We start from the raw sequence: 23,657 nt of genomic DNA on the forward strand, positions 1-23,657 counted from the left end.
ACCTTGAATTGCATAAATGAAAGAGATGGATGGATGGATGGATGGATTTCCTAAAGTGATCCAACATGCACACAAAAAATTGTTTTATTCTTTTGTACAGGTGCTACTAATTTTTGTTAAATTTGACCCACATCTGTTCAGATGAAATTTAGGATTACAAGGATGAATATAATCAAATACATTTGTGTTTTTTATGGAATCTTGAAAGTGTATATGCCATGTCTGTGCATTTTCTATGGATAGAGTTCACCGGGTACTTTGACACTATGAGAACTGTCTGTGTTTCTACTATATTTGCCCAGGTTTCTGCAGAGAGACAAACCTAATGGTCTTCAAATGATCATGAGGGAATTTTGAATCAGTGAAAACAACATAATGTATTTTTTGGACCACAAGGTGAACCGGATTATAATGCGCAGTCAGATAAGTCAAACTTTACTCAAATCATTCTTCTTGCTTCCTCCACTTCTGTTCCATTGATTCATTAATGGTGAATTCTCGCGCAGCTGCTCTATTCCCATGTTGTTGCAGTATATTCATGACTAACCTCGTATTGTGGATGGATTATCTCAGTGGTTCTCCTGACTGAAGCTTGGTCCAGAGGTGTTGAACTCCAGGCCTCGAGGGCTGGTGTCCTGCAGGTTTTAGATCTCACCCTGTTTCAACACACCTGAATCAGATGATTAGTTCATTATCAGGCCTCTGGAGAACTTCAAGACATGCTGAGAAGGTCATTTAGCCATTTAAATCAGCTGTGTTGGATCAAGGACACATCTAAAACCTGCGGGACACCAGCCCTCGAGACCTGGAGTTCGACACCTGTGGTTTACAGCATCCTGCCATGCGATTGTATTTGTCCCTAACCATCTGGAAGCCTCACGTTAACGTTCATCGAGAGGAAAAAAGTTAGTGTTCATCCTCCAGCTTCACTGTGTTTATGTTATGCTAACATAGATGTGTCGCTAGCTATCACGTAGCACATCATTACCACCATTACCACACCAGCTAGTCCAATTTCAGTAACCCTACAAAAGTCACTGCTGTTTAGTTTCCTGTCTTCATTTATGTTGGAAGTGATAGCAGAGCTGTACCTTTTAATTCTTTCAGAAATTTCTCAGTCAGAACATGGTACATCATGTTTAGGTGGAAACTAGCGAGCTAACTTCCTGGTAACTTCCACTCCGATAAATTTAATAAATTCTGTTTTTATGGATGCCTGGATCTTAAACTTTATTGTTACAACTGATAAAGCAGCAACACTGATCATTTTATTAAAGATGAAAGAATTTAGACAGTTTTTAACTCTCAGTGATGCCACAGTGTTCGTTTGACTTTGGGACATGAAGCAGAGTTTTCTCCTGGATTACTCCACGAGGCTCCTGACTACGGTACCCATAATGCTCCGACAATCCATGAAGCGGTGTGGCTTCGTAGCTTAAAATTAACGAATTTTAAGTGCGCCTTATAGTCCGAAAAATACGGTAGGAGTGATAATACGTATATAGTACACATGAAGAACAGAGGTCAGAGGGTGTCTTGAGAAATGCTGCCTGAACACAGACACACACTCTTTAATAGGGCAGCAGGATTAGCAGTGTTTTCTCATGGGAAGAAGGTTCTTGGTTCAAATCCCAGCTGGTGCCTGTTTGCATGTTCTTTCTAATCCTGCATGGGTTTCCTCTGGCTTTCTCTCAATTCAACGACACTGGGTTAGATTAGGTTATGTTAAGTCACAATTTTAATATGAAATTAATGTATATGAATGTATAATTAAAGTGTGACTTGTATTTAAAAGTGCTTTGAGGGGGTGCAGTAAGACTAAAAAAGTTCTATATACATGCAGTTGTATTTCATTGCACCTGAAATGTAACTTCAGAATCATCTGAAAATAAAAATCACAGAATCCATTTATTCCAAGGTTACTGAGATTAAAACAGAGATTAATGGGCGGGGGCGGGGGATAATATGATTATAAAAGCACATGAGCTGCCATTTCTATGAGTGTGGGGAAACACATGCAAGGTTTCCTGTCACTGTTTCGAATGCACAGACTAGTTTCCAAAAAGCAGTTGTTTATGTTTTGTGTTCTAAATCTAAATCAATATTATATTCACATTGATAATTATGGATGGTAGTTATGAGGATTTTTTTAATGACACAGCAGCGATGACAGTGTTTAACTGTTGTATCAGTTGTATGAGAAATCCCAGTAGTTCCACAATGTTCTTTCACATTCAATAAAACACATTAAAATGATTCTTGTTGTCCTGTGTGTTATTGTGTGATAACAGATAAAAGCAATTAAAAGAAGAAGAAAAAAACAACTTTACAGGCTTCTTTCAGCAACAAATCTAACACAACCTTTTGGGAAGACAGCTGTTGTATTGCGCTGGTGGTCCATAGCAGAGTTGCCAGAGCAACGCCTATGTGCAATAACAAATGTTGCCTGACAGAATGTCCTTGAGAGATGTGTGGAGGACATTAAAGGCATAGATGAATGCATTTCTGTCCTTCAGTCACGGCAACACTCAATTGTGACAAACCAGTTAATGCTAACTATTCCTTCCTTTGCTGACAGTTATTAACTTTGAAGGAAAAGCGGAACTGACCCTACTCCTGTGCAACAGGAGAGCAGGAAAGTGACACAGAGAACATAGAGTAACGCTTCCTTAGAATTAAACATAAAAATCAGAGGTGTGCTGAGACAAAAATCTCTATTTACTTGTAGAAAGATATGAACAAGTTGGGGTTTTTTTTAGTTTTTTTTCCATGCAGGACATGGTACCATCGTGTGCAGCTGGATGGACATGGCGGATGAGAAAAAAGATTACCTCAGGATAGGTGTAGATGAGCCCCAGGCACAATTTCAGAGAACCACTTCCAATCTAGGACACACTCACAAAACCTCCGGGCGGAAGGAACCATCAGGATTACTCTCCAGTCTGATTAATATGGACAAAAGAAAGGAAAGATGTGTATGTATTGCATGCCCAACCTCTTGGCCTCTCATTTCACTATCCAATATATGTTGTTTTTCTTTTTTTCCTTTTTTTTCACACTCAGGAGGACTAAGAAGAAGGAGGCGGACACGTTGCACCTTCTGACATTCATCTTTTTTACAGCAGCGGTGTAGCTTGTCTGCATGCAGCTCTTTCAGCTAACATAATCAGATTTCATTATACTGTGCTACAGCTGGCCTGTTACAGATTTAATCAGTCGTCTAATCGTAGTATTGCCACTAATTACAAATACATATTGAGATCAATATACATTTCACACATGCAGAATCTCTCAGGAGAAAAAGCTGCACAGTGTGTGGCATCATGTATAAACCAACCAGCTGGAGAGATCCATAAATTAAATATGAATATCACATTCATACAACTGAAACCTCCCCTGTTCTTTCACGTGAAATGTAACCCATACTGAATACTGTAGGATAATGCTATAAAGCCAATTTAGGCCCCTAACTGAATTAATCTGGTCATTAATTAAGACGGGATGATTAAAGGGAACATTCCGAGTGTGTTTCTGTCTTGAAAAGCTGCCACATGATTTTAAGCCAGTCTGTCATAAATCTATCTACCATTTATGTTGCATTGTTTGAGTGATGAATTTAACTTCAAATGAAAATGTGGAATAGAAATTAAGCAGTCTGGCTAAGGTCTGGATTTCCAGCAAATGGAATTAGCTCAGATTTAGTTAGCTAGTTAGTTACTATAGTTAGCTAGTTAGCTAATAGGTAGTATCTGAAGCAAAAGTTCTTGTGCAGGAGATGTTCTTGAGGTCATAACCTGAAGACTTCAGTCAGCCTTAAAGTAACTGACAAACAGTCAAAACGCTCAGGAGAGCAAAGCATTGTTCTGCCTACTACACCTAAAGGCCAAGGTATTGCTAACTGGTTGATCTATGCCATGGTCTGTGGATAGTGAGTGAAAGAATAGAAATGCAGATGTAAGAACTGGAAATGAGTTTCCACTGAAGCGTTTCTGAGATGGGAGCATGGTCCTACAGGAGAAGAGAAGCTACTACTCCTCCACATCAAAAGGAGACAGTTGAGATGGTTTGACTAGGATGCCCGATGCCTTCTAGTGTTAGAGTGTTTCATTCTCCTACCGGGGAAAGACCTGGGCCAAACCCAGCAAATGGAGATATTATGTTCCAGGGATCACTTAAGAAAATCTCTGTGTCATTCTGGAAAAGCTGGAGACAGTGGGTCTGGGTATTTCTGCCTACACTGCTGTCCTGAAACTGAATGGATGAATGCAGAGTTGGAGTTAACACCATGTGGCAAAATGCCATATCTTATTGTTAGAGCCCATTGTATATGCCATCATTTAGTTTGTTTTGTTTTTTATCTTGTTTGGCTTTTAATCAATAGCGATGTTTATGATTGTTAACAACAACAATTTTTTACATGAAAGGGTTTAAGTAAATCTTAAGTAAAGCCAAACTGATTCATCCATGCATTTGTTGGGTCTTTTCTGTAACTCAATTGCAGTCAATCAGTGCTCCCCCGTTTATCATCTATTAGATTCCCAAGCAGAACAGAACAGAGGACCAAAAAGTACAACAATCAGCTCTTCTTCATACAATTAGTTTTAAAATTAAGTTTGTGTCATTTTTTAAATGGTGTTTAATCAATATTGGAATCAAAATTCGATTACAATTTAATGTCTGTTAAAGATTGATTCAGCATTTTGAAGACTGTTAAATTAGGTGTTTGCACTGTTATTACTTAGAACAAGCCTACTCCCCCAAACCCCCAAAAGCCTGATTTATTCCAGTGAATACCAGTTCCAGAAGAAGCATTTCCTCAAGTACTGATAAGAGTGAGAGACTTGACTATATCAGTTTAACAGCTGTTATCACTAATTACTTTGTTGATTTTTAATTTACATAATAAAACATGCAGTCAGATTATAAAATGTTATGGATTCAACCACCAGCCGGTATTAATTAGTTAAAGCATCTTAAAAATCAGTGGAAATGAGTGAAAGTATATCTTCAGATATATTTTTTGTGTATTTTTAATGCAGGATTTTTAACAGAAAATAATGTAACACTGCATTTTTAGAGCAAGGTAGAGCTGCAGGAGAACCAAATTAAAAAGTAAACGATTTATGGGCCTTCTTGGGTCCAGTACAGAATCATCAACTTATTTTACATCCTGGCTGACCTCATAACTATTTACAGGTGATAGAACACATCCATGGGCCCAGCCAAAACCTTTATTCTAAATCACTTGGGGATATAACAGGAGAGACAATAAAATCGAAGCATGCAGGTAAATCCCCTTCAAATAATGTCTAGGCTATGTAAAAGTATAAAGTATTCAAAATAGTTTTCTATGTAAAGTAGCAGTATATATAACAAGTGTAGTTAAGCAAGTTATTTTAATTGTTTTAAATAACAGAATAGGGCTTACGTAAGTGTTTAAGAAAAGCTTACTTAATTACTAACTATTGCTGTTATATTGTCCTCTTGTTACAATAACTCAGTTTCATTTCTCAGTGTATTTAATGTGTTTACGTAACAGTTAATCATATTTAAGACAACATTTTTATAGAGATTAACAGCAATTAATAGAAGAAGAAGAATAGTTTGAAAATGTAAAAAATATAAATGCCCAAACAAGTAACTGGGCAGGGCCAGCAAAATTAATCCCATCAGAATGAAGATTCTCTTGAATGTTTTGTTTCTATATCAAAATACTCCTATTTTGCTATTATTATTATTGTTTTTTAAATCCTCTTTTGTGTTTTGATTTGTTTTTTTGTTGTTGTTTTTTTAACATCCGATGACATTTATTGTTTTATCTGGAATAAGAAAAAACACATGTTAAGAAGGTATACTGTATTTGCAAAACCCAAGGTCTGTTGAAGGAATGGTACAATCACACTTATTTATGCCTTTTGCACCCAGAGCGATGAGCAAACTACACATCCAATCCAGGTACAAATGGAAAATAACTGTCCAGCTTCTCTTGCTGCTATTTTGTTTTCTTCAGTGCCTTAACTATCACATTATGATAAGCAAAATCTCATTGTAACACAGTCTAAAATTATGGGCTACTATTGGGAAAAATCTGAATGGTAAGACTGGCCAAGAACTCTCTACTTATCCAGTTTCTTCCAACTACCAGTCAATTTTGAATGACTCTTTTGTTACTTGGAAACAGAATGGCATAAGAAACATTTAGGCACTTTCACAAATTGAAATAATAATTTGGTATAATCACGTTTTTTTTTTTACGTTTGTTTGTTTTTTGTGACACCTGCAGAATCTCGTAGGGAAACTGTGTGTGTGATTCCTGCTGAGCCTTTGAGAAGGAGTGTAATCTCCTTTATCTATAACTGCTTACTCAATCTTCAAAATCTATCAATAGAGTCCCTAAAATATGCATAGCAGGGAGATTTAGCAGGGGAACAAAGCACTGGAAGGGATATATAATGCCTAAATTCGTGCTAACAAAAAAAACCCCAAAAAACACAAATTTTGCATTTTTTTTAAACCTTCTGAAATGTTTAAAAATATAGATTCAACATGTGTTAGTAAATACAGATTGACCCCAGCATCATTGACACATTCTCTCTGGTAGCATCCCAATTCAAGGTCATATTGGAGTTCAAACTTTTAAACACAGAGAAGGTAATGTTGAGCTTAAACTTGACTCTCCGATACAATTACTTCAATTTATTTAGTCAGTTAATACATTTGGGGGTTGCTCTGGCCCCTTCGGGGGTGGGGTGCCCTTGGCCTCTCGGCCTGGGGCTCAGTCACTCTGGCACAGCTGGCTCACAGGCATGTCAATGCGGCTGCTGAGTGACCCCTCATCTGGGGCTCTCCTCAGCTCTTTCCAGGAGAGTGGCACCCCATGTTGTTTATATTCTGCTTCCAAAAGGCCAGAGTTTCTTGCTGTTTTTTGTTTTGGTTTTTTTTTAAGTGGTCTAGATCAATGTTTCTTCAGATTTTGGAAGATCTTTCAGGTTCTTCTTCGGACATTGGCTGCTTTTTCACTTATTTTCAGTTCAGTCGTTGTACTTGTATGGGGGGGAAACCCGACAAAGACCTGACACAGAACCTGACACAGAACCTGAGAGATGCATTTGGCCCTTTAGTTGATTCATCTACTGCTTGCTGAAGGCTCATCTGAAGAGATGGCCTCAGTGGAAGGGTGGCTGTCACTCTTCTTTGGAAGGGAAATAGGGAGAAAAGGCTGAGGTTACCAAATTACACAAGAACTGGACTGAAAATCATTGGTAACAGATCTGATGGAGTGATGAATCCAAATTTGAAAACAGTAGTTTTACTGACCATTGTCAGTATATACAGACAAGGTCATGAGAGAGATAAGGTCATCTGTAGCCACATGTAACACATGGTGGAGGTGTTTTCATGGTTTGGTGTGGGAAAATTGATGGAATTATAAATGCAGAAAAGTGCTGTTAAAAATAACACCTAGAAAGCATCCAATTGGCACCAGCTTCATTTTTCTGTATGACAATAAAGGCATAACTGGATAGAAAAGCACACAAGTGAATACTATCAGCCACAAACTGGCCTCCCCAGAGCCAGGACCTCAACATTACTTTGAATGTCCTTCAAGAAGCCTTGAGAAGTATGGAGAACCTTTCCATTTTCCTAGCAAAATATTTAAAAATACGCAGTAGCCTCACAACTTTTTCCTGGTACTATATAGCCAGCATTCTGACTGTAATTTTAAAATAATTTAAAAAGTATCTTTGAACTATTATTTTTGGTTTTGTTTTGGGTTTTTTTATCCTAGCTCAGAAAACCCATCTCAATAGGACTACAGAAGAACTCAGAAGAAGAATTTACAGAGAAGATTAGCAAAGAGAGTCAGTAATCATCCATCGGCAAACGTCAATGAGCATGTGTGCAGACCAGCCAGCTCACAATATGGTGAAAATATTTTCACACAGGCCAAGCAGCTGAAAGTTGATAAATGACCTGTGTCTGCTGTATATATCTACATGCAGACCTGAACTCTGTTTCCTTTATGCTTATTTGTTTTTGGACACTTCTGGGCTTCTCCTACTAGTCGTACTTTAAAAGACACAATCATATGAATTATGGAGCATGTCCTCAAGCATCTTACAGAAAGCGTGCATGAAGGGCTGAGAAAGTCTGCGGGAGATCCCTCATGTCTTCTCACTGTAGATTTTATGGTGGGCTGCCCCCAGCGTTTGTGGACTTACAAGAACTATACATCAAAGTCTGCGAGAGTGTGACAGAAAGATTGGGTAAGGCAGACTTTGAAGGGGAGGAGGAAAAAGAGAGATGTGGAAATAGAGAGAGACGCATTTGAATCAACGACACATGCACACACAAACACACAATGATTGATTAATTATAACATATCCTTGATTGATTTTACTGTCCAGGGAGATATTGTTAACTAAATAAATGTAATCAGAAGCATTATTTACAGTAAAGCTCATGCACTCTGGCAGGCTAAATGGAGTTTACTACATTCAACCTTCCCAGGGGTGAATATCAACATTTAACCACATTACGTGTGTATATTATTTATGCAGTGTTCCTGTGGTGCATCAAAAGCTATGTGTTAAATGCCACATAAAATAATTTTTAAGACTCAAAAAGGGCCACAGTCTTGTACTCGTCACTGCTACTCCGGATTACTGTGAGCAAGGCAGCAGAACCTGCTCAGAATGAGAACAAAAATGTGACAAATGGATGCTGTTTAGATGAAATTGAGATTTCCGAGTATAACTCCAGTCTTGGCTCTGGAACTTTAAATAGATCAGGCGGGTCAGTGGAGATGGGAAAAAGTATTACTGTGGATTTTTAACCATTTTCAACAAAATGGTAAACATTTAGAAAGACAGCAGATCAAAAGATGTATTTTTTTATAAGTCTGAAACAAATCAAGCATAATTTGTTTAATTATTTGGATTATGGTAATGTTGAAAATGTTGCTTTTTTTGTAATGTAGTTTACTCTTGCCTAAATATCTCTGCAACAGGTTATGAAACAGACCACAGAGGGTCTGACACACACGCAATAGACAAAGATAAATCATTTACATGACTTAATAAGAATGATCAAATGTCGTCTCTCTGATCACACAACAACGCAGTAAGGCACGCAACAACAATCGCCTCGCTGCTCAATGCCATCAAACAATGCACTTGTCTGTTGAGTTTTATCCTGAGGAATTCAAAAGGTCTGCGGCCATTTGGCACAATGTTCTACAATAAATATTACAATGCACACGCTACAGTAGCAGCGGCCAAAAAACTCAATTCAGTCCACGTCTGCAGTGGGCAATGGCTCTTCCTATCATTATGCGATCTGACCAAGGAAATGAGCTAAATTTCTCTGGGAAGGAGTCTGAGGATGGCGAAACACTTCAGGTAAAATGTGCACAGCAGACTGAGATGAGTAAATGGATGTTTTAACCTTCTGTTAATATAAAACCAGATGATTGAAGCTTCTTTTTTGCCAGCAGGCATGCTGTGAGACACAATATTCGGATGCTACAATTATCATAATGTTGTGGCAATATGACTAGTCTGACTGGGACTGGAAGCAGCTCTAACACAGCAGAACTTAATGCAGCTGAGCAAAAATATATTTTTCATGTCTTTCCCCCTCTGGACCAGTGACGAATAACTGCTGTAATGGATAAGAATAAATGTGTGTATATGTGCAAGTGTGTTCGTTCCTACCAAGAACAAGAGCACGACAAAATAAAAACAAGCATCAGTCATTTAAATGCGTTCAAATACTTTATTCTGTTTACATCGAGTGACCAGGCTGCATATGAACTAGTTAAATGTGCTCTCAGTATGCTGGTCATTACAATAATGCACCTACAATACCTGGTGGATTTAAATATTATGCAACACAAAGGAAATAAATTAGTGCATTAGCCTTTTTTTTAGAAGAAAGGAACTGCCTCATACCTCTGTTTCATATAATAATTATCTCTGTAGCGCAGCAAATTGTTTTGTGTTTTCTCTGATGTTTTCTCAAAAATGGTGAAAATAGAAGTGTAATGAGGGGTACAAAATAAAACATCTTTGCATTTCAGAGACATATGCAGATTCTCTACTTCACTGACCTAACTTCTGCTGATATGTTTATTGAGTCCCATGTTCTTTAACTCTTTGAACACTCACTGCTCATGGTTTAATTGAAAATCTGCATCAATAATATTACTACTTAGATGATTGCTTCGACTACGACTGCTGCCACTGTGGCGTCCTGAAAGGGCACAGTGGCGTCAAAGAGCTGACTGAATAACCTTGGCTGTGATCTACTTTGAAATGTTCCCATGGATGATGCAGTGAAGAAGCAACCATGACGTCTGCCTGTCCAACACCAATCAAATAACCCTTTTAAACTCTTTATGTGCCAATTAACTCAAAGTTCCTTCATTCCTTGCCATTGCATTTTCAATCTGTCCATTCATTCACTTTCACTTATCCAATGCAGGGTCATAGGACCTTATACCCACTGTCGCAGAATGAGAGGTGGACTACATCCTGGACAGGTCACCAATCTGTTACAGGACTGACACAGGGAGATAAGTCAATCATTTATATGTGCCAATTAACCTAATACATGCATGTCTTTGTTACTGGGGGAGAAAGCCAGAGTACCAGGACAAAACCCAAACAGACACAGAAAAAAGCACATGCAAACTTCACATAGAAGCACTATGATATGATTTGAACCAAGGACTTTCCTGCTGTACAGCGACAGTGCTAACCACCACACTGCTGTGCTGCCATGTATTAAAATATTAGTTGAATAAAGTCACACTTAGGGAATAATAAGGACTAAAAATTGGATCACCTAGCCTTAATTAGCAGTGATTAAAACTGCACAATGAGGAGATCTGGAAGAGTTCCAAGTTTACTATCTTAATGGCCTGTAGCAAGATAATTCAAAATGTGTCATGGTGAACCCCAACCCACTTTGTGTCTTAATTATTACTTTATCTCTAAGTCTTGTGTTGTAAATGTACTCTTTGTCAATTAAGACAAATTCAGGACTAAGATTAAGACTAAACAGACAAATTGAAATTTAAAATTAAAAGTCGTATTTCTTACCGCAAATTCATAGAGTCCCCAAAGTGGGAATGAGACCACAGTGTTTGGCCTTACAGGAAGAAAGATAAATTGACAGTCTGGTGCTCTGATCACACTCTGCCTGAATATCAGCAAAACAAAAGAGATGATTGTGGATCTCCTGAGGTCAGGTCTGCGTAACCATCCCGCACTTTACATTAAGAGTAAGGAGATGGTGTGTGTCACCAGCTTGTAGTTCTTGGGGATAATGTTCACAAGAAACTATCCTGGGACTCCAACACAGCTTTGGCCATCAGTAAAGCCCAACAATGCCTCTTTTCTTTCAGGAAACAGAGGAAAGCAAAGCTACCACAGAGACTGTTGGTCAGTTTCTGCCTGTGTGCTGCGAGTGTTGCTACCTGGCTCTTTAGCTGCACAAAAGGAAGAACAGGAAGCCATCCAGAGGATCATTAAAACTGCTGGAAAGATCATTGGGGCAGAGCTTCCATATATTACAACCATCTCCTCCCGCTGTTTGCAGCTACCTATCCTCACTGACTCTTCTCACTCTGCCCATCACCTGTTCCAGCTGCTCCCATCAGGCAACAGGTTCAGGTCCATTAAAGCAACGACTTGTGGAATGACAAACAGTTTCCATCCACAAGCAATCAGACTTCTTAATGGCTCGCATACACAACTCTTCCTGGCTTTAAATTACATAAAATTAATTTGTATTTACTATTTTAATTGTACTATTTATTTATCATTTATTAGTTATTATTAATTGTTGTTGGAGAGCCTGTACTGTCTTGTTCTTGTGACAATGACAATAAAGGCAAATGATCCTGGCGGGTGTATCGATGCATCCACTTGCAGTTAATCCATAATAAATTATTCACTTTTTTTTAATCCACTGGCACCAAAGGAAATTCGAGCAATCATGAAGTTAAGAGGATTTACCAACTGCGAAATACGAATATCTCAAAGATTCTGTCTGACCCTTCCAGTATATATCGCTGTATTTCCGTTTCAGGGAACAACAAGCATACTGGTATTGCAATGTTATTACCACGATGCATGGTTAAAAGACGCTCTTTTGCATCTTTCTTCGATCTCCTGTTTGTGTAACACACAGACAAACTCAAATTCACGCTACTGCTTCATAACAGGATTTAGCCCAAGAAATATACACACTTAACACTGACACATTTCTCGTGTAAGGATAAAAGAGCAAAATCGATAAACTGTGCTTTATGTCTTAACCCAAACCACCCCTGAGACCTTCACGTTACGCACGACGCGCGTCAAACATTAAGTAGAGTCCAAGTGGGCTGAGAAAGGCGCTGAACTCCCCTTCTCCCCCCTTCTCCCTCCTTCCCCAGAATCCTTTGAGCCAAATACTCATCCACTCTCTCAGCGTGCCTGTCAACGTGCGATCTCCTCTCCTGCCCGGGACAAAGCCGCACACAGCTGCTTTCTTTCCACAGTGTTCGAGGGTGCACGATCCGGAGCGGACCTCGGGTGTCTTGCTGCTGGAATAAATAACCTGTGAAGGACTTCTTATACAGACTGAGAATATTCAGTTTGTTACTTCTTGTTGTGACCACTTAGGCGGTGATCACAAGTGTTATTTCGTAGAAAACAAAAACTTGAAATTCCTTAACGTCCCTACCGAAGAGAGAGAGAAAAAACGGGTTTAATGTGTTTTATGTGCTTACGGTCAACAGTGAGGTAGACTGACTCGGGCACATTTCACAGAGTGTCGGCGTACGATTTATCCAATGGATGCGGCTGCCGGGGTCGATGTCTGAGCCCTGCAGGATCAGCCTGTCATAGGGCATCATGATTTCTTTGGTTCTTCACAAGTGGATGAGGAATATCTCTCCTAAGATGCTGCTGTTGGTGGTGGTGATGCCGGTATTGTGGTTTTTACCTCTGGCTGGAGCGGCTCCTTCTCTGAGTACCGAGCAGCTGGACATGGGGGTGGTAAGTTTTCCATCTTTTTACACGGGGATAGGAAGTTTGCTACATTAACGTTTTTAGACATGCATGGGGAGTGGAAAGTTTTCAGACCTCCCGTGGGCATACCAACTCTCGGAAATGAGCAGTTTACCCTACTTTTGCATGTAGGAATGCCGTCCTTTCCATTTGATCGAAACTGTAACACCTCGAAGCGGTCCAGTGTCCCTAGGGTAGCCTGGCGTTGCAGACTGGGTGTAATGGAGAAAAATAGGAGACTGTTGCCAAAGCAGGAATCAGAGTCCCTGTAATGGTATTCAATAAATAAATGTAAATGTATTTGCCTTGGCGGCATATCGACCTCCTCCACAGCATGCTGACAAAGTATATCCTCCACTGATGAATGGCAAGCGGGGCTCCCTTCCAGCGCGACGACAACCTCAGCCATAGGACATTATTTCCTTTCCTCAGTAATGCCTCTAAAAGACTACTTCAGTATATTTTCCTCATGCTGAGTTTGATCAGCATGAGGGAAAAAAAGATAAAGTGCAAACCTATTACTGGCGTGAGCTGCTAGTTTAATAGTTTTCATTAGTTTACTGTGGCGATAAATGGAATTAAAGTGTGGAACAAGTCCATAATTGTAATGTGAATTTTACTATTTACACTCTGTTTTATGAATAAGCCATGGTACAGTCAAAAAAAAAAATCACTCCATTCTTCTCAGTGAACTGTATTCAGCAAATTAAAGCTATTGTATAATATTTTCATCAGCAGCTTGGGCTCACAATACTTCCACTTTATATTTGGAGTTTAATGAGCTGCGGACTTGCAAATTAAACAAGTATCTGTTAATTAGGAACTCTTGAGACACTAATTAAGTGTATACATTAATGGCTATATTACAGATCAACTTAACTGTCTCATTAGGTTTTACTATTTCTTGTTATCTCCACATTGTTTTGCCTAATATAAAATCATAATCAGTCCCCCCATAGAGATTCATCCCTCCGAGCTTTGATGGATTCATATTGTATTGCTGTTCATTCAGCTTGTGTCTCCCTGCATTCGTCTCTGCCAGCTGCTTGTTTGTCTTTTTTTGTCGCTGTTGGTGGTTGTGATGGAGAAGATTGCACATTAAGTCTGTTATCAAAGAACTTTCAGGGTTGGTTTTCAAGCTCGACCAGTTCCACATATTACCTGGTGGATGTTTTGGAGACAACATTTTGTTTCCTTGGTCTTCAATACTCAGACCTACAGACTTGTTTTGACCTTCAGTTTCTCAGGTTTGAAGAATACAGTGGGTTAATTGCAAATGTTTGGTCGCCATACCTTAAAGCCATCTTGATACTCAACAAATACTTGGTCTCTTATGTAGCCAGGAGAAACAGAACAATGTGTCCTTGACTTAAGTAGTTTTTCTTACCACTAAACCATCCTGGTTTGAGTTGGGGATGACTGGTTGGGTTTAATATTTGCTACTTAAAGCACTATCCTCATCAGTCATGTGTTTACATTGGCTCTCCTCAGGTTTGTGTTAGCTGCTTCACTACGAGTGGCTTTAGATGGGTTTGACTATAATGTTTACGTAATTTTTAGCCTATAAATAGTAGTGGGGGTAATGTCTAAGCATCACTGACAGGAGTGGTTAGACACATTGTTTTCATTGCTGATTAATGGAGTAATTTCTGCAACGAAACAGTTAGTTATGTCTAAAAGTCTAGAGAAAATAATGAAGAAATACTTGTCACAGTGTCTCAGAACCCAAGGTGACATCCACACATTTCTTGATTTTTCTAATCAACATTCCAGAACCTCAAAGTCTCCAATTTGTAATTTGATGAAGCAGAATAAATACACAAATTAACACACTGGAGAAGTTTTGCTTGAAAGCTGGGCCTTTATCGACGCTCTGACACCATGTCATTCCCTATCGTAACGTTAGCGCCATAGACTCAACAGTTTCAGCATATAGCATGTGTGCAATACCAGGATTTTTTTCTCAGTATGTGAAAGCAGCTTCAGGATGGTCATGGGTAGGCAGATGGACAGATGAGCACCGTTCTCCCCTGTGATTGGTTGATTAACTTTTAAATAAGACTTCTCCTGCATTGATGAAATCACAACATGAAGCGCCTTGAGGCGACTTATGTTGCGATTTGGCGCTATATAAATAAAATTGAATTGAATTGAATTGAATGAAATCACCCTGAGCTGCTGAAAAATAGGTGGATAATTAGTTGTTGAGGGTCTGAGTATAGCTTCTCCCCGGCTCAGCCCAGTGGTTTTCATAAGTGCTATACATTTGGGACTCGGTCCACAAAAACAACCATCTACCCACAGAAGCGTGTCCTGATCCCCAGCTCTACTGCTCCACAGTCCCATTACACTTCAGAGCTATTTCTTGGCTTTTAGTCGTGCTGAATGTAGCGCTGAATGTATCCATCTCTCTTTGTAACCACTGTACACAGTGACCATAATTAACTGCACCACAAACTTAAGCACAGCTCTGAGGCATGCAGTTTTCAGCTTTGCTGTTATCTAGTCCAGTACATCACTGCAGAGCACCAATTTGCAATTTCAGCATATGAGGGAACTACTACACAACAGCTATAATGGTCCCTGCACTATGTTTTCCACTCATAATGTCATTTTAATCCTGATGGCTGCTTTCTACTCCAGTACTGAATGTCTGACTTCCTCTGGGAACTGTTCATCTCTAATATTGTACTTGCTATTGCAGCTGTCTTAAGCTAGGTGTGGTGAGCGTAAAAGTTGTTGATAAAAGCACCTTAAGTACACTTTAATGCTGTAAAAGTGTGGAAAAAGTGACTTTCCTGCATTTAATCTTTTAATGCTGAAAATGTTAACTTATTTATTTTTTCATGTCTTTAAGCAATAAAACCAAATAAGTGTGTGGTATATGCCTGATGGGATAACCATTCCTTACCAGACTGCCTCTAACTCTCATTTTGCTTCATAATTCCTTTAATGAGAGCACCATCTGGTCTTCTGTCCACTGAGTAAAGAAGGGAAAAAAAGGAAACCCTGGTTGACGCCACCCTCTTTACCACTGCTCCCTTTTTTCCTCTTCACTGCTAGACCTCATAATACTGAATTCTCATGCAACCGGCGTGCCCAGCCCCAACACTCCTCATTAGCTCTTTCTTTGCCTCTCATGAGTGCGTAGTTCACCAGTATTATATTCTGTCCCCTCAGTCATTCAGTCTCCTTCCTTCAATTTTCTTCTTCCAACCCAGATATAGGATGCTTTCTTTCTACCAGCACATCATGGTTCTTCTGATTACACGTAGAGGCCCAGGGAGAGAGGCAGCTCAAAGAGAAAGCTGGATGCAGAAACAGTCAAGGGAAGGAGTGATGGAAGCATTGTGCACCGAAATGACTAATCAGCTATATATTATCAAAAAAAAACTAACAAAGAAGGAAAAGAAAAGACAGCAGATATCGAATGAAAAGCAGGAAAAAGTAAAATGCTACTTCATTTCTATCATGCCCGACTTTTGGATACTTTTAGCACTACCGTTCCACTTCTATCTTGACGTGTGACCCTTATGTCTGTACTACTGCGCCATGGGGATTATATCCAGGACAAGGGCATTTTTTTCTCTGATGTCAAGGGGTAGATTTCTGTGCAGCATTGTGTCATGATTAACAGAGAGCGAGAGAGAGAGCGTTCATCATGTAATATATAACACATTCCTGGCTTCTCGGGAAGAGGGAGATACTGTGGAAATGAACCAGTCCTTCAATCTGCTCCTTTCCAATCTGTCATTGCAGCTTTGCTAAGTGTAAAAGTTCTCTTGGGACTTGCAAGTTTCTGAGGAAACTGTCAGAGTTCATAATATCCTTAGAGCCCAATTCAGCAAGGATCTTAAGGGCCCTGGTGCTCTGTTGGCTGCGCTGTAGCATGCTGGTGTGGGAGTTAAGTGTGGCAGCTGCAGCACTTCTGCATAATGTTTTCAGCCAGCAAATGAATTTGTCTGTATTATTTAAGCCATGAATGTGATAGTTGGTCTTGCCTTGTTTGTTCAAACTGCTAAATCCCTTTCTAATAATGAAGTTCTGAATTTTCCTGATCTTTGGCTGGTTTCACAAAGAGTGACTCTGACAATGGCTCAAATGTAAGTAATCAGATATCAGTGGAATAATTTGCAACACATTTTGGGAAAATTAAGACACAGCTGGTCATGCAACCACATCAAAACACTTATCTTTATTTACTCCAGCAGAAAATGGAAGCGAGTCCATAAAACCAGTGCTCATTTCTGTGTAACTCTCTGAGTTAAATTATGACTACCTAACTATACTGGCGAGTCTAAAATATCCTAGTAAAACAAGCCTCTAGTGCTCTGGGATGTGTTTTTGTGGGTTGCATGTGCATTTCAGATTTATATGCACCAAAACAAATTCACTCTTTTTCTGCCGTCTGACTTTATGTAACAGTAAAATGATTGAACTGGTTGGTGGCACAAGCACTCCAGGCTGGATCTTATCAGTTTATCTGCTTTTTATTTCAGCAGAAAAGGGTGGATATCTTAGTCTCAACACAGTAGTTCTCTCCCATCTATTTTTGTTTAGTTTTACAGTAGTGATGGATTTAATATTGTGGGCAAGTGAGTGATGTTTTCCACAACAGAGCTGCACGCGATTGGTTTGAACTGACTTCATTACTTGTGCAGGCACTCTCCAGGGCTCCCCATATAGAAAACCTCAAATCAACTCCATGTGGACAGTTCTATTTTAACTTCGGGGGCCTCGCCTTCCCTCTTGTCTTTGACCGGATCAAGGTTTTGGTTGCTGTTGCTATTCAAAGGGCTACATCTTGTAATTACAGTGGTTTCTGGTGTTATGCTGGCTCACATGCTAAAACCTAAAATAATCCATAGCCATGCCAACTGAACTGCCAATAGACGGCTTTACTAGCACGATCAAGAAAACCCAAAAGGAACAACAAAGCTTCTCTGAAATTGCTTGCAGAAATTGGCAGAATTATAATAAATGTGGTTATGTCTGTATGTGAATGCCACTTTCTTCTTGTTTGTGTGTTTCTGTTTTATAAAATGTGTATAGATCGGTGTGTGTGTGTGTATGTGTTGGTCAGTGCCACACTAGTGATCTCATTATTTGTCGTTACAAAGCAGTTGTCATTTCTGAACAAGAGAAATAGATGGTTGAAATAAAGAAAAGGTGAGGGACTGGATGAGGACAAATGTTTGTCATCTTTGCAGTCAACTTCAAGACCGCTATGGGTTCATGATCCTATTCGTCTGAATGTCCAAATAAAATGAGGAGAATTACAGGAGCAGGAAGAAGACCAAGAGAGATTGAGTGGGTGGCAGAGATAAGCTGCGTCTCCATCCAAATATCACTGGCAATTAGACCTACTTTCTCTAGTCCACTGTTGATACTCAAACTCCTATCAAGTGAATATAATGAGCCATTAACAATCTGCAGAATTTTAAGAGGCACTCGTGATCCTGTAAATTGCAGTTTATTTGACTGTTTGAATCGCATTCTGAAGTGGGCTTAATTTTGCATTTGGGTTTATGGTAAGAACAGAGCTTTGCTGTTTCGGACTCAAGTTTAAAAATAGAGTCAAACACAGCGATATGGACACACTTGCACGTGTGTGCATGCTCTGGGTGTATTTTTGAATGAGCATGCTTAATGTAGACATGCCAGTTGCCAACATTCCTCAGCTAAAGCTAAACAGACATCACTGCAAGGATCACTATAGAAACATGCGGCAGCTCTTTCATGGCTTTATGAATTGTGTACCAGGGCAGTCCATATATACATCCTTACATACATAGTCACTCCTTTATCTCTGAACTTATTAAGGCCCCCTCCTATCTTAAAGACGCCATAGTACCTTATTGTCCTAATAGAGCACTTCACTCTCAGACTGCACTTACTTGTGGTTCCTAGAGTTTGTAAAAGGCGAATGGGAGGCAGAGCCATCAGCTATCAGGCTCCTCTCCTGTGAAACCAGCTACCAGTTTGGATTCAGGAGACAGACACCCTCTCTACTTTCAAGCTTAGGCTTAAAAATTTTCCTTTTTGATAAAGCTTAAATGTAGGACTGAGTCAGGTGACTATGAACCATCCCTTTTAACTGCTACAATAGGCATAAGGCCATTACACACCAAGCAAGTTGCAGAAAAGTGACATGAAACTCGGAATTTTTCAGACACAAAATTGTTGTGAAACTTATATACATACTAACAGTTTGGTAACTGTTGGGGTGTCTTTCTAATACTGTAGAGTCTTTACTGTACACACTGCCTTGAAGCAACTGTTGTTCTGAATTAGTGTTATTTAAATAAAACTGAATTGAATTGAACTTTAAAATGGAATTACATAGATGAATTTGCATACTACCTGCTCATAGAGCAAACATATTGATGCAATGCCACTCTATTATACAGTTCCTAGCTCATGTAAAGTGGATTTGTTTGACAATTTTCCATACCATTAAAGGTCACAGAGATTAACAATGGTGTACATGTGACACTGATGGCTGATTATTTGAATGACAGGCAATTACATATCACCGTATGACCTTTCTGTTATAGTTTGAGATTTCCCAAAGTTGATGCAAGCAAAAGGAACAAAAACAAAGGCTGCTTTCAGATTTTTAACTTAACATGTTTACATCACTCGGCTGCACAGATGAGGAAGTGTTTTTCTCTAAACATCCATCAACTGGATGTGTGCAATGCATAGAGACAGATAATTGCTAAAAAGTGCCATGTGACACAGATCAAATACTCGAATTTCACCTAGCATCTGGAGCATAAACTGGAGTAAGGCCATGAGAGGACATGTTTATTGAGTGAGATTCCATTTGAAATACTCCAAAAGGCTACAGCATCACAGACGCTGTCCCGTCAATCAAAGCAGCCGCACCTTCCATCTTTAAGCTCGAACAAAATGAACACAAGTGAGTTGTTTAAAAAAAAAAAATCCAATGACCAAACAGTTTTTTAAAAGTGGGAAACTATCCAAAATCTTGTCTTGTACCAGGCTGTAAACATGCATTTTAACACTGTTGATTTGGGGCTTACTTTTACAGTCAGCCTCAGTGGGCTGCAGTTTTGGCACTTCCATGTTGGCTTCCTCGTGTAGAGTCTGCAGCAATATTAAGGTGGATATTGCATGTCAAAGTTAAATCAAGAGGAATGCCGGGATCCAAGATTTCCCAGCAGAACATTTGTTTGTAATATGATTCGTGCTGTACACTCAACCTTCCAGTGGGTTTCTAGTGTTGTGGATAATTGGTGTATAGGTTAACCCATAGAAACAAACAAGTCAAAGTCTAATTCTGTCAGGTCTGTTATGTATTTGTGTGTAACCTTCTTTTATCCCCACTATCAAGGGACACTGGCTAAGCTTTATTCAGTCCATGTGTCTGTTGGGCTTTCTCTCATTGCCATGCCACATTAGCACCCACAGAGAGAAGAACTTCAAAGAAGGTTTGGGGGCTTTTTACCCTCAATGGAGACACTTAAACTTATGCTTATTAAATTAGGCTCCAGTTGTAGGGGGGCTGTTTTAATTGGCTCCATCAGTTTGTTTATCTTTAATCTCTTGCTGACATTTTAAGTCCTCTTTCTACTTGGCATCCCCGTTTTACCATCTCCCACTACCCCATTCAGTCACAAAGGTTATCTACCCTTCTGTTACTGATGCATGTCCATATTAGGGAAAAAAAACATGAGAAGTGGACTTCTAACAGTGAAACTGTAATAGATTTGTTTTCGGAAGTGAGGAGAAAGACACATATTACACTAAATGTTTTGGGTACTGAGTAGATTTTCCTCTTTAACTCTGCTGGATTTTTCATTGACTTTGGCATCACTCAGTACATACCGTCTGTCTTCTGCCATAAAGTGAAGGTTAATTTGTACTGTAATTTTTAGGCCTGCCATTAATACCCTTTGTACTGAAATTTGCTCATTTTGGGAAAAAAGAATGCAGAGACTTGTGTTTAAACAGGTGCATCTTTCTGGCCTCTCAGAAATGAGGTACAAGTTGCACAAATTAAGCACATTTTTCTCATAGTAAACAAGATTTTGTGACAAGCCGGTGGCTGTCTCAGCAAGGAGGTTTACACACACTCTCTGACAAAAAGCATTCTTCAAAATGCAAAAAAACTGCAAGCCATTGTAGGCATCATTCCAAACAGTGTGTAGGTGTCCCTTTTATAATTTATCATATGAAACTAAAGCATTTCCCACAGAATTTGTTTCTGTTTGTTGCAGTAATGAGGGTGGATATGCATTCATGCAAGCACATGTATGGAGGCAGACCCCATACCTTCTTATAGAAATAATTAAGTAGCACCTTATATTGTGACTTTGTCAGTAAATTATAAAGCAATAATTAGCATTCTCTCCAGTGTGTACATGGACACCAACTCGATCAAATAAAACATTAAGCAATATAATCAGAGTTTCCCTGACCCTGCAGACTCACTAAACTTCACAGCCTTGGACTGCAGTTGATGACAGTAGTCGTTGTTCTGCTTTGCTGCCTCGGTGAGGTTGACATTTTGGCACGTGAACTAATATCCATGTGCTGCAGGTTCTTTTTAGAGAGGCACTCAAGCAAAAGTAGATCTCCGGAGCAAAAGTATGGTCAGTTGTAAATAGCTGCAGTGGAAGTTAGAGTCCATCTGATGCCTTACAAGTTTCTTTTTGCATAAGGAACTGAATGATATCAGGGACTGCAACCACAGGAACCTGGCCAGCAAGCCTGCCAGAAGATAAGATGCCATGATGGGAAATATGGGGAAATAAAGGCGTTATTTGCTAGGAAATAAATCACAGATCTTGATCTTTTGGGCTTAAAATAAGTCAAAAAACATGCAAGTTAATATACTGTCATAGTACTGGGTCTGTAACTCAATGTTTTGTGTATCTTCGTTTTATTCTTTGATTGTTGTATGTTCTCAGTGTTTCCTGTTTTATTTTAAAATAGTCTGTTGTGTCTTTATCATTGTGTTTAGATTCACTTCTCCTGTAATGTCCTTAGGTTCATTTGTGTCAGCTGTTTCCTCATGTGTTTCCACTCCCCCTGATAGTGTGTATTTAGTCTGTGTTTCCGTTCACTCATTGTCAGGTTGTCTGTTATTCCACACCATAGGCATCATAGGTTTCACAGTTTCATAGGCGTTCATAGTCTGCTCCCAGTGTAGTTTTGTCGTTTTCTGTTTTTCCCCTTAGCATTCTTCTTGTTTGCCTTCATTTAGCCCTAATAAAGATTCGCTTTTGTTTTGCAAACCAGCTCCGTCTCCTGCAGTGTCTACTCTTGGGTCCGTTTAAAAAATACATCGACGCACCCCGCCGTGACATGTACCTAAGCACCCATCTCAAGTAAACTCTGTATAGTAAACACAGATTTTGTGTTTTCTCAACCCATTAATGCATTTTCCATTCCATGACTCCTGGGTTGACCATGTTCCATTATTAGTAGTCAGAAAAGCAAGGAAAACAGGATTTGTTTTGCTCACTCAGTCAACCCATTCATCAATCATTAACAATACATCACATTGCAGTTGTTCTTTTTTTGGCCCTGAAAAACATTGGCATTTCCAACTTCCATCTTCAAATGGAATGCTGTATATATCCCAGTTGCCATAGTGTGACAGGTTGACTACAGCCTGGACAGGTTGCCAGTCTATTGCACTGCTAACATAGATAGATGAACAGCCATTCATGCTTGCATTCAATTTAGACTCACCGGTTAGCTTAACATACACGTCTTTGGATCGTGGGAGGAAGCTGGAGTAGCTGGAAAAAACCCACGCAGACACAGAGAGAACATGCAAACTCCTCAGAGAGACCCGAGCCCACCAGTGGATTTGAACCAGACGTCAGTGCAAGACTGTGCTGCCTTTTATCTAATTCTGCTTATAATTTACACATAGATTTGTGTTTACATATGCTTGATTATTGTCTAACTAACCCAACATATTGCAGTTCATATAAATGTATCACACTAGTCTTTTGTCCATCCAATCACCTGTATTTTCTTCTTCATGAATACAGATTCAGAAGGGTGAAAATATATCACATTTTGGGTCCAATTTCGTTTAAGTCTTTTCTCATCTATACTGTCTGCTTTTTTTATGTTCTGTATTACTTTTTCTGTGACTTTGTTGACTCATTCTGTGCCTCTTAATGTCTTTCCTCTTGTGTATTCTCCACTGTTGTCTCCATACCTCTTTCTCTAGACAACTCTTGTCTCTGCACCCTTCTTGTTTCTTCCTCCGGGAACAGACAGTGGTTCAGTCTCATCTTTTTGTATAGTGAGCTGTCCTTAAGCCAGGGATTAAATGATTCATTTACAGTCACATTTTAATCCTTGTTGCCATGCTCTCACACATACAAACATGCAAATTAGGACAGATTTTCCTCCCAAGTGTCTGGGAAAATGACATTCACACCTCCAACTGAATGGAAACTTGGTGTCAGAATAAGCTCATCCATCAGAATGTACCACATTCTTTCAACTAGTCAGACTTGTATCCCATTATATGCACATTGTGTATTCACCAGAGCAAAAATACTTCCTGAAGTGAAGTGATTGAGTGTTTCAGCAGGGTAGCGG

The 23,657-nt window shown here is 39.3% G+C and overlaps 1 protein-coding gene across 1 annotated transcript in view; it reads left to right on the plus strand.

Annotated features, from left to right (window-relative positions):
• Positions 1 to 12,493: 12,493 nt before the first annotated feature.
• Positions 12,494 to 23,657, plus strand: part of LOC146705648 (matrix metalloproteinase-17-like) — a 96,248-nt gene continuing 85,084 nt past the window's right edge. Inside the window, exon 1 of the mRNA XM_085463396.1 lies at positions 12,494 to 13,049. Within this exon, the coding sequence (XP_085319522.1) occupies positions 12,906 to 13,049 (144 nt within the window). The 5' untranslated portion in view covers positions 12,494 to 12,905. The remainder of the gene's footprint in view (positions 13,050 to 23,657) is intronic.

This window comes from Copadichromis virginalis, linkage group LG7 (genome assembly GCF_057382275.1).
Source record: "Copadichromis virginalis isolate Kocher_CV1m ecotype Utaka linkage group LG7, C_Virginalis_male_GT1.1, whole genome shotgun sequence".
Lineage (NCBI taxonomy): Eukaryota > Metazoa > Chordata > Actinopteri > Cichliformes > Cichlidae > Copadichromis > Copadichromis virginalis.